Source organism: Cebus imitator, unplaced genomic scaffold (assembly GCF_001604975.1).
Source record: "Cebus imitator isolate Cc_AM_T3 unplaced genomic scaffold, Cebus_imitator-1.0 Scaffold149, whole genome shotgun sequence".
NCBI classification, from domain to species: domain Eukaryota; kingdom Metazoa; phylum Chordata; class Mammalia; order Primates; family Cebidae; genus Cebus; species Cebus imitator.
This window is the reverse complement of record NW_016107464.1, coordinates 290,635-303,141: the sequence shown is the minus strand read 5'-3', so window position 1 is coordinate 303,141 and position 12,507 is coordinate 290,635. Positions and strand designations below refer to the sequence as shown.

Here is a 12,507-nt window from a genome sequence, read left to right as displayed (position 1 = left end):
AAGGAAGGAAGGAAGGAAGGAAGGAAGGAAGGAAGGAAGGAAGGAAGGAAGGAAGGAAGGAAGGAAAGAAAGAAAAGAAAGAAAGAAAGAAAAGAAACTCATCACTGCCAACAGTAGAAAATGGATGGACAGGGCGTCGTCGGCGAGTGCAGCGTGACCGGCGGGGCCTAGAGGCCGGGCTGGTGTGTGGCCGCAGCCGGGTACCCAGGGCTGGGCCTGGAGCGCAGGCGCTGACCCGACTGGGCAGTGAGTGACCGGCCTTGGCTGCGGGGCCTTAACCCGGCCAGCCGCCGCGTTCTGCGTGTGGGTGGGCCTCGGGTGGGGTAGGATCCTACGCGGGGCGGCGGCGATGGACGCCTTAGAAGAAGAGAGCTTTGCACTGTCTTTCTCCTCCGCCTCTGATGCAGAATTTGATGCTGTGGTTGGATATTTAGAGGACATTATCATGGATGACGAGTTCCAGTTATTACAGAGAAATTTCATGGACAAGTACTACCTGGAGTTTGAAGATACAGAGGAGAATAAACTCACCTACACACCTATTTTTAATGAATACATTTCTCTGGTAGAAAAATATATGGAAGAACAGCTGCTGGAGCAGATTCCTGGATTCAGCATGGCAGCCTTCACCACATTACAGCATCATAAAGATGAAGTGGCTGGTGACATATTCAACAGGCTGCTCACCTTTACAGATTTTCTGGCTTTTAAGGAAATGTTTTTGGACTACAAAGCAGAAAAAGAAGGCCAAGGACTGGATTTAAGCAGTGGCTTAGTGGTGACATGTGCAAATCATCATCTGTGCCAGCTTCCCCGAACAACCTGCGGCACTAGGTCCTACCTCCAGCCAATGAATGGGATCATTCTGATGTCACTGGCCCAATAGGCTCAGCTCATGATGACAGAATACATCTTAAAAAGACTGATTCTGTTATGTAACTCTTCGTGTATGTTAAGTATTGATAGATCAAAACCAAAATGACCTAATCCCTCCTGGACCTGTTTCTCCTGAAACACCTTGTATTCATTAACCATAGTATTCCTCTCCTTCTCAAGTAGACACCTCTCTCAGGAGCTTCTGAGTCAGACGCTTTTGGAGTGAGCCCATGTCAGGCACTCCACCTGGGGGGGCCCTTCCCCCAGCACACATGCTGGTGTGTGAGTGTGGATTAACCCCCTGTCCCAGCAGGCTCAGCATGAATCTTTTTGTGCACTTGCACCCCTTTTTCACATGGGTCATGGTTTTAGCACTTCAGCCTCAGTGGGGTTCCTGATGTTTATCTAGGGTGTTACTCTAGCTCATCTTGAGATTTCGGAATCTCCTGTGATCACAGCTTGTCTCAGCTGTAGGAACCAACAGAAAGAGACGTCCTCTGCATAAAAGACTCCACTCGAAAAGTCACCCTTAGTCCTAACATTTCCAGTCCTAGTGTCACTGTCTTCTGGTTCTGATTTAGTCCCCACTGTTTCTAGAAGTCTCTTTTAAGCATTATTTTTGGAAAAAAAAATTTTTTTATAGATGAATACTCAGGCTAACCTAGTGGATGTGATCTTGGAACTTCCATGATTATCCACGTAAAAGATCAAGGTATTAATATGCTGTGAGCTTTTTGGGTGTTAGTGCTGTGAAGGCAAAAATGCTTTCTACATTAGTGTTCGTTCCTATGTTACTGGGCACCGATGAATATATGCTGTGTGCCAGAAATAGACAAAAACAGGTTCTTATAGCATGTTAGTGTGCTTGCATGTTTGCTGAAAATCCTTCTGTATAAACCAGTTTGTTAGGTTCTCTGGCTTAGGTAGGGACTGCAGTTTTTTCCTGTCAAAATCTCTCCTACCAAGATGGTGTTCCACTGCCCAGCCCAGCATGAGTAGCAGGTAGAATACAGCTTTACTGGCTGTTTGTCTGCTTTGGTGTAGTGCAGTGTGTGTTAGATTACTTATCAGAAAACATGTATGTCATCTCTAGGAAGAAAAAAACATAGTAGTCCAATTCCCAGTGTGTCCCTTTGACTTTTTTTTAATAGTAAAAATAAGAATCTGTACTGACTTTTCACTTGGCCATTCTGGTTTTAAAGGAAAAGCTACGAGCTCTGTGTTTTTCTGTACTGATCTGTCACTTATTAAATACTTTTGAACCATGAGTAAAATTTGAGGTGTTATGCAAGAGAAAAAAAAAAAAGAAAATGGAGGGACAACATCTTAGAAGTGCAATAAAAATGTGGGCAGAAAATTGCCTAAAGGTTTCTCCAGAAGAAACACGTAAAATGTATTAGGAAGATAAACAGGATAAGGACGAAGTATAGTATAAACAGCTGGTCTCAACTCCAGGGCTCAAGCAATATTCCTGCCTTGGACTCCTAAAGTACTGAGATTTTAGGTATGAGCCACTGCTCTTGGCTGGAAAAACAGCTTTTTTTTTTTTTTTTTGTGACAGAGTTTTGCTCTGTCACCCAGGCTGGAGTACAATGGAGCAATCTTGGCTCACTGGGTTCAAGTGTTCAAGTGGTTCTCCTGCCTTAGCCTCCAGCCTTGGCCAGGCTGGTCTTGAACTCCTGACCTCAAGTGATCCACTGGCCTCAGCCTCCCAAAGTGCTGGGATTACAGGTGTGAATCACCATGGCTGGCTGGAAAAATAGCTTTAATTGTCTAGCTCAGTACTGTGCACTAACAACTTTCTATGATGATGATTATGTTGATGCTGTTCAACGACTATGCTGTTCAATAAAGTAACCACTAACCACATGCAGCTACTGAGCACTTTTGAAATGTAGCCTGCACAACTGAAGAAGTGAGTTTTAATATTTATTTATTTATTTATTTATTTATTTTAAGACAGGGTCTCGCTATGTTGCCCAGGCTGGAATACAGAGGCTATTTATAGGCATGATCAGCACACTACAGCCTCAAACTCCTTCTGCCTCAGCCTCTCAAGTAGCTGGGACTCCAAGTGTATGCCACTGTGCCAGGATACTATTTAGTTTTTTTGAGGCACAGTCTCACTCTGTCACCAGGCTGGAGTATGGTGGCACGATCACGGCTCACTGCAACCTCCACCTCCCAGGTTCAAGTGATTCTCCTGCCTCAGCCTCCCGAATGTAAAACGCCACATGTAGTTAGAGGGTACCATATTGGACAACACAGATCTAGATGAATCCTATTACCTGAATTAAGAAAAAGTTTCCCACAAGTAGTTTCACCAATTTGATTTTCTTGCATCTTTGTTTATTAAGATAGTGTGTATATTGGGAAACAAAATTTTTAAATGTTTAATCATCCATATCTAACAAAATGAGAACTTCTAATTCCAAGTCCTCTTAAGTTAAAAATCCAGGATGTTATGGCTGGGCACGATGGCTCACGCCTATAATCTCGAGTGAAACTCCATCTCAAAAAAAAAAAAAAATAGCTCAATTTTTTGTTAGTTTTATTAAGCGTTTATAATCCTTATTCATTTATTGCATTTTCTCAGGAGAAACAAGAAGATGGAAAGGTTTAACAACGGGTGAAATGAGAGAGAGTGTAAGAAAGACCTAATAATGAAACTATCAAATTAATGTACCCCAATGATGGGGTCAATAGAGCCCTCTCAAGGGATGTTTCCGGCACATCATGAATGAAGGGAAAAAGATCAAGAAACAATAGACATACACTCATTATTATTCTACTTTTGTCCATGTAAGTCACAGTTTCATGTGAAGCTTGAATTTTTAGCAGTAACATGGAGTTGCATTTATACAATTAGACAATTTTTTGGCAATTGGACAAGTTTCTTGGACTAGCAAAATAGAACCGGAGGGTTCATCCCCAGACTCTTGGTTCCTGTAAAGAGTAACTGCACTACTCTTTGCTTTTTTTTTTCTTTCCCCCCAACATGAACATATAGGTCTGCTACCCTTCTCTACTCCAGGTTTGGAGGAACAGATCTGATCTATCTCAATCCAGCAGAATACATGTTTAACATTTATTACAAGAATAGACCTAGAGGGAATTTGGGATAAGAATGAGGGCCAAGGGAGTTCCTAGTGTCTGTGGTTCATTGCACAATTCCCACCACTACCATTCCAGGATTTAGGGATGCTCCCAGGAATAAATGTGCTCCTTCCGCCCCTCTTTATGCCAACAAGGGAATAAGGTAGGTCTTTTCAGGATAGAGGGTCTAGGCCAAAACAGAAAAATACTAAGCAGAGAAATGAAGCACAGAAAAAAAGGGCAGGCAAAAGCACCTCACTTGACAGTCTTCAGGTTCATATTTCAGATCCTGTTGCCAGCTTCAGTAGCTTTGTTCAGAGGTTATTTTGCTATCTTGTTGTGAATAAAAAATAAGTTTGTAGACCAGGCACGGTGGCTCACAAGAGGCCAAGGTGGGTGGATCACCTAAGGTCAGGGGTACAAGACCAGCCTGACCAACATGGTGAAACCCCGTCTCTACTAAAAATACAAAAATTAGTAAGCCGTGTTGGTGGGAGACTGTAATCCCAGCCACTCAGAAGGCTGAGGCAGGAGAATTGCTTGAACTCAGGAGGCAGAGGTTGCAGTAAGCTGAGATCGTGCCATTGCACTCCAGGCTGGGCAACAAGAGCGAAACTCCCTCAAAAAGTTTGTAAACAATAAAAACCCTCAAAGAAAATAAAGACCAACACATCATATATAATATATATTATAGACTAGCAAACAGCAAATCAAGTTGTGAAGTTCTGCAGAGCTCATATGTGTTTAAAAGACAAAGCAAACTTGGGTCTCACTCCGTCACCCAGGCTTGAGTGCAGTAGCACAATCACAGAGCACTGAAGCCTTGCTCTTGGGCTCAAGTGATCTTTGCACCTCAGGCTCCTGAGTAGCTGGGACTACAAGTGCACACCATCATGCCCAGCTAATTTTTGTATTTTTTGAGGTAGAGATGGAATCTCATCATGTTGCCCAGGCTTGTTTTGAACTGGGCTCAAGCAATCCACCTGCCTTGGCCTCTCAAGTTGCTGGGATTAAGGACATGAGCCACTGTGCCTGGCCTGAAGAAGTATTTAAGGGAAACTGGAAATCAGGATTAAACATGTATGACCTAATGGGTCATATTCCATTTGCCCATTTTCTTTCTTTTTTCTTTGAGACTGAATCTTGCTCTTGTCACCCAGGCTGGAGTGCAATGGCACGATCTAGGCTCATTACAACCTCTGCCTCCCGGGTTCAAGCAATTTTCCTGCCTCAGCCTCTCAAGTAGCCTGGGATTACAGGCATAGTGCCACCACGCCTGGCCTTTTTTATTATTATTATTATTTTTAGTAGAGACAAGGTTTCACCATGTTGGCCATGCTGGTCTCAAACTCCTGACCTCAGGTGATCTGCCTACCTCTGCCTCCCTAAGTACTGGGATTACAGATGCAGTGCCACCACACCCGGCTAATTGTTTTTTGTATTTTTAGTAGAGATGGAATTTCACCTTGTTGGCCATGCTGGTCTTAAACTCCTTACCTTAGGTTATCTGCCTACCTCGGCCTCCCAAAGCACTGGGATTACAGGTGTGAGCCACTGTGCCCAGCCTCATTTGCCCATTTTCAACATGTAGACAACCCTTTCTCTGTTAGCTGCTATGTCAACATAAGCACAACTTTAACAGGGTAGTTTATTTATGATGGCCCTAGCATCAAAAATAAGACCTGGCTCTAGGGTCTGCCTGGAAACCAAGCAAGAAAAGTTCAGAATTTTGAAGGATTAAAGACTGGCACCCTCCCTGTCCCTGCCCCCCTGCCATGAATATATCCCTCCAGGCAGCATGGGAGAAGTAGAAAGGGTTTATTCCTAAAAACCAGAAAACCTGAGCTTGTGCCAGGCATGGTGGCTTACACCTGTAATCCTAGCACTTTGGGAGGCTGAGGCGGGAGGATCACCTGAGGTAAGGAGTTTGAGACCAGCCTGACCAACATGGAGAAACCCCGTCTCTACTAAAAATACAAAAGTAGCCAGGTGTGGTGGTACATGCCTGTAATCCCAGCTACTTGGGAGGCTAGGCAGGAGTATCGTTTGAACCCAGGAAGCAGAGGTTGCGGTGAGCCAAGATCGCACCATTGCACTCCAGCCTGGGTAACAAGAGCAAAACTCCGTCTCAAAAAAAAAAAACAAAAACAACAAACCCTAAGCTTACTTCACTCCATAATCATGGGCAAGCATGCATATACATATGTGCACACACACACACACACACACACACGCACATGCAGATTGACTTAGATATTGAGTTTTATAGACCCAGCGTAATTTGATGAGAGTTGATATGTGACTTGAAGCCCAGTTCTCTGGAGCCAAAAATAAATCCTGCATACTACCACCCTTACTGACTCTGGGTTTTACCTTGACTTTTCTAGTTGTCCTGGGTCCTTTAAATCTCTCATTTCCGCTCTTTCAAAGGATGGACCAGTAACTAACCGAGTTAAGGCTCGGTTCTCATTATGTGTTTAAGTATGGGGGAGGGATTTAAAGAGGACATCAAGACAAAGAACAAAGAAGCCTATATGACAGGGAAAACAGGGCAACTGATGGTAAAATATAGTAGCTTAATGGGTTTACATTATTAGAAAGTTTCTCTTTAGGCTGATAAGGCAACCAACAAATATGACAGCTCATTCTGTGCAGTGCTGGACCTGCTGCTGACTGATGTATCCCTGAGAATGCAAGGTAGGAATACAACCACAGTTTTTAAATGTGCAAATTATGTATCATTTGCAGAGAATGAAATTGGCAGGTTGAGGGTAGTGGGACCCAATGAGCAAAAACCAAGAAAGCAAATAAATAAAACCACATTGTTCTAGAATTGGGATTAAGAGCTTTAGGAATAGCATGGTTATACCTCTTTGCCTGACTCTGCCTACTTTGGCACCCAATGCTAGGGGCAATGTCTCTGGCTCTCTGTTCTTTCAATGGATTATAGAGAAGACAAGACAGAAAAATATTCTACCCTACTTCTGAGACAAACTCTTTCATATCAAACAACAGCCTCTATTGATTAGGTTAATAAACTTAGTTTCACATTGCATTTTTCCAATTGAAAAAGAAAACATTATATATGCCTCTTTCAACATAAAGCAAATCCACACCAAGACTATTCACTATTCCAGAGCTGACAGCATATATGATAGGGAGTTCTGGGGATGGTGTCTCAGAGAAAGCACCTGTGAACTCTACAGCAAAGTCTAAGGGTATATACCCCCACGCCCACCCTACCCTATCCCCAAAGCTCCCACATCATTCTAGACAGAGCATGTAATTAAGGTACATTTTGTTTCCTCCATCAGGAGAGGCATGGTGCTGTGAACTCCTAATCAAAGACAAGTGGCAGCATCAAGGGTCCCGTCTGTACCCTACCCTCCCAACTCCACTCTTGCTGACAAATGCCTACTCCTTAAAACTTTCCAATTCAGGAAGAAACCCTCCCCACCACTTCTAGCTCCACCAATTTAATCCTGGGCCTCTGGGAGGAGGAGGTCTGTGAATCTTTTCTTTCAAAAGAAGTATGCCGGCTTTCCCAAGAGGTAGCAAGCTACTGATGAGTCTTTAGTGAACACCAGTTGGCTGATTATCTGTCTGCGCAATTCTTCCAAGTTGGCTAACTCTCACTACACACCAGCTCTGATAATAAAGATTAACTCAGGCTCTTGAAGGTAACTGGAATCCCTTACTTTTCTTCAAATTACGAAAGTGCTCCACGTACCACTTTATTTTATAAATATGTCCACTGACGTGCTGAACGATAGTCTTGAGTACAGGTGGTTATGGAGAAGAAAACCAAACGTGAATATGGAATCACTTTCAGATGTCTGAGATGCAGCAGACAAGACTCCAAAACAGGATCATCTCCACTGCCATCTTACTACAGCCACCCATAAACTGGATATAGAGCCCAGAACCCTTAGACAGTTGCTGGCCCTAGATAATTCAGCAGCAGAGAGGTACAAGGCGAAAATAGTTGCTAATTTTCACTACATCTTGTATCTTCCCTCTTAATATTTCAGTGCCATAAATGACCTGTCAGAAAATATAACAGTTTACTACTTACTTTAAAACCCCCTTGCCTCAAAACAAAGTGAACACAGAAACAAAAGGGATAAGGAAATGTATTCCACATCTGCTCATTAGATAGTGCTTTCCTGACCTCTGCTCGAGTTCTGAGCGCCACCAGGTATTCCAGACAGATGAGGTTTCAAAAAGTGTACAAAACAACCCACAGCCCCCTCAAAACACCAATAAGATCAAAATGTTGAAGGACTACCCAATGATTACATGGAGCTAAGTGATAAAAAGTCCAAAAAGGTAAACGATTTCCAACGCAAATACCTTGTAGAGCTGTGTATGAAGATCTTAGGTGTAACTCCAAATAACTCATTGTAGTTGTGAAGCTTCCAAACAAAGCAGCATGAAAGCAGGGGAAGCTTGATTTTGAGTTTGGGGAATGTCCCTAAATTGTGGCTCAGGTGGCCTGGGGACTCAATAGTTAGAAAAAAATGATGCTGGTACCCAAAGTAACAAAGGTAGTTTCAGATGGACAGATAAACATATAACAGGAATCCTCTGTCTCCCAAAGACTGGGTTAAACGAGAAGTAGGCCTATTTTAAAAGAAAAAAATGTTCCCAATATTTTAAGCTCTCTGAGACAAGGCAAATGACATCATTTGCGTATAAATGCAAGAAAAGTAAAGGATAAAAATCCTAAATTCCTGTGGGTGGTGGCAATACATTATCCAGGCAGGCAGCAAAAAAATGCAATGAGGAAAATCTTGTTTGGGGCTTTGTATCTGAGGAAAGGGGAAGCTTTTTTTCTCAAAGAGGGACGGGGTGTAAGCATTTGATTCAACATTCAACCTTCAAAACCAAGAATCACCAGTATCTTAGCTACCACTTCCTCTATTCTAGGGTTACTACTGGTCCTGAAAACCCATGCACCAGAATCATAATCAAAGGACAACTGAGGATTTTTTGGGGTGTAATTTTTTTCAACAAATCATCTAAAATACTTTTAAAAAACCTTTTACACACACTAATTATAATGTCAAAATAATGTGCTACAATTACTTCTAAAGACACAGCACCCTCAAACATACTCTTGAGTAATAAAATAGAAAACATAAAACTCAGAATTGTTAATACTAATTTAAAATTAAGTCTATTGAGATAATTCATGTATATATAATTTGCTAATACGATACTTTTCCCATCCAAAAAAGCATATTCTATAGTACTGCAAAAAAAGCTCAAAACACTTATCTTAGTTACTTAGTTATTTTCATGTATTTAGCACCCAAGATAAATTCTGTACTACTTAAACTGGTTATGATACAGGCATCTAGCAATTATGTCTCCCTGTAGAAAAATGAAATAAATATGGGGAACTAAGAAATGTATTTCTTTTATAATAGACAGCAAATGACTGCTTCACATTAGACCAGAAAAATCCCTTGAAAATATTAGCAGCAACCCAAGCCAGTCAGGTAATACACACCATTCTAGTAGGTTTACATTCATTATTCACTTAATTCTATCAAAAACCTACTGAGGCAGGTATTATTCTCATACAGATAAAAGATTCAGAGTCTGGGTATAGTGTGAGCACCTGTAATCCCAACACTTTGGGAGGCTGAGGCAGGAGGATCACCTGAGCCCATGAGTTTGAGATCAGCCTGAGCAACATGGTGAGACCCCATCTTTACAAAAAATTTAAAAATTAGTCCAGGTGTGTTGGGGCACACCTGTAATCTGAGCATTTTGGAAGGCAGAGGCAAGTGGATTGCCTGAGTCCAGTAGTTTGAGACCTCCTGGGGAACAAGGAGAAACCCCATCACTCTATTAAAAAAAAAAAAAAATACTGGTCAGGCACAGTGATGCATGCATATGGTCCCAGCTACCCGAGAGACTAAGGTGGGAGGATTGCTCAAGCCCGGGAGGTTGAAGCCTCAGTGAGCTGTCACTGCACCGCTGCATTCCAGCCTGGGCAACAGAGCAAGATAATGTCTTTAAAAAAAAAAGAAATATAAGAAAAAAAAATTTAAAGGGATGATGGTTGTGCAGGTGAGGTGTAACAACACATTTATTTGAATTTAAAAAGAAAGTAACTTTTTTTTCTGTCTTAAAAAATATATTAGTAAGTTGTGCTAAAAACTTTAATATATCTATTTTCTCAACTCTTTCTAAATAAATTGGATGGAACAAGGTACCCAAAGGAATGAGTAACAAAAAACATAATCAATAGTCATTTAATATATCTTGAAGAGCTTCTTCTACAAGTCAGGAAGCTTCCAATTCTTAGCTTTTGATAAACCTAGAGATACTAATCAAATAGTTTTGGTATCAGTAAAAATGTTTAACAAATGACTGAATAAACAAATAAAGGGAGAAGAATAGATCAATCTATGCAGAAGAATTAAAAATAATTTATATAGATATCCTGGCTTCAAGGAGGTATAGCTCCCCTCTCCTTAGTTGTAGGCTATGCATATGACTTCCTTCTAAGGAGTAAAGAATGAAAAGCTCAGGAAAGAGCAACTTTACAGTGCAGAAAAGCTAAAAACATTATCTCAGCCAGTAACATCAACAGGGATAAGCCACACTGATAGGACATAATAAAAATGGCACATTGCTTCTCTGATCTTTATTCCCCAAACTTATAACCCTAGACTAATCATGAAAAAAAAAAATAAGAAAAATCTAAACTGGGGAACACTTTACAAAATATCTAATCAGTACCCCTCAAAATTGTCAAGGTCATCAAAACCAAGAAAATTTACACTCAAGAGTTGCTTAATAGCTAGGCATGATGGTGTACACCTACAGTCATAGCTACTGGGGAGGCTGAGGTATAAGGCTCACTTCAGTCCGGGAGCTCAAGGCTACTGTGACCTGTGATTGCACCACTGCACACCAGCCTGGGTGACAGAGCAAGACACTGTTTCAAAAACTGAGAGAGAGAAAGAGAAAGAGAGAGGGGAGAGAGGGGAAAGAGGGGAGAGGGGAGAGAGAGGGAGAGAGAGGGAGAGAGAGGGGGAGAGAGAGAGAGAGAGAGAGAGAGAGAGAGAGAGAGAGAGAGTTGCCTGTGGAGACATGACTATTAAATTATAATGTGATGATGTGATGTGCTGGGCACAGTGGCTCATGCCTGTAATCCGAGCGCTATGAGAGGCCAAAGGGGGAGAACTGCTTGAGGGCAGGCATTTGAGACCAGCTGGGCAACTTAGTAAGACCTCATCTCTATAGAAAATTTTAAAACGTATACATATACATATATACATATATATTTATACATATGAAAGATTTTGGAGCAAAACAATGACAGGTAAAAACTAAGGAAATGTGAAAACAATATGGACTTCAGTTAATAATTAACATTTTTTTAAAGTTTTTAAATTTTTTTATTTAGTGACACGGCACACAAAACATGTTTATTAACTGTAACCAATGAATGATACTAATGTTAGATGTTAATAAAAAAGCAGAGTAGAACTAGGAGAAGGTAAGAGTAGGGATTCAGGCTTCAAAATCAGTTCCTAAGTGAACACAGGGAAATGAGAATCTTATACATTATAGTTTAGTAAATACAGCTCTACAAAATGACGCATACATATTTCTTAAAGCTCTAGCTGAAGACAAAACAACTAAATATAAGAAAGATGACTTTTTACATGTTAATTTTGTTTTACTAGGGGCAAAGACAGTAAGGATATTAAGTCCAGAACCAGATTCCTCCTTATGTAACACCTTACCTCACATTCTGAGTAGGATTCCACCTTTCAGAAGGCAGTTCTCCACTCTGTGGGTCATCTACAGGCGGATGAAGAATTGAAATGCATACGTCTCCATTCTACGAGACACAAATATTACATTCAGTAAATATTCAAAAAGTGATGTAAAAAAAGAGACTGGTTTCAAAGTTTTCTTTGTTCCTAGAAACTTTTTTTTTTCTTTTTCTTAACCTATCAGATCTCATGAGAAGAAACTGTTTTTCATCAAAGGAGGAAATATTTCTGCTTTTTATGTTCAAAATCAAAGATAAAGAATTAAGGATTTTAAAAATTTAATATTTATTTTGACCAATCTCCAAGGTATATTTTCTATTGAGAAGACTTACTATTCCTATAGCACAATCCTGATAAAACAAACAGATATAAAAAATTGGCTGGGGCCAGGTGCGGTGGCTCACGCTTATAATCCTAGCACTTTGGGAGGCCAAGGTGGGTAGATGGATCACCTGTGGTCAGGAGTTCAAGACCAGCCTGGCCAACATGGAGAAATCCTGTCTCTACTAAAAATACAAAATTAGGGCCGGGCGCGGTGGCTCAAGCCTGTAATCCCAGCACTTTGGGAGGCCGAGGCGGGTGGATCACGAGGTCAACAGATCGAGACCATCCTCGTCAACATGGTGAAACCCCGTCTCTACTAAAACTACAAAAAATGAGCTGGGCATGGTGGCGCGTGCCTGTAATCCCAGCTACTCAGGAGGCTGAGGCAGGAGAATTGCCTGAACCCAGG

General features: G+C 41.3%; 2 protein-coding genes across 2 annotated transcripts in view; one reads left to right on the top strand and one right to left on the bottom strand.

The window, feature by feature from the left end:
- The window catches only part of UBE2R2 (ubiquitin conjugating enzyme E2 R2), a 115,052-nt gene that overhangs the window by 9,574 nt on the left and 92,971 nt on the right, over window positions 1-12,507 (bottom strand). The window contains exons 3-4 of the mRNA XM_037743624.1: window positions 11,740-11,839; window positions 236-416 (exon numbers count right to left, since the gene is read on the bottom strand). Of these exons, the coding sequence (XP_037599552.1) occupies window positions 236-416; window positions 11,740-11,839 (281 nt within the window). The remainder of the gene's footprint in view (window positions 1-235; window positions 417-11,739; window positions 11,840-12,507) is intronic.
- On the top strand, window positions 138-1,047 carry LOC108314184 (ADP-ribosylation factor-like protein 2-binding protein). Its single transcript, XM_017542950.2, is given in 2 exon segments — window positions 138-782; window positions 785-1,047. Coding segments are annotated over 2 exon segments (483 nt in total). The 5' UTR covers window positions 138-349; the 3' UTR covers window positions 835-1,047.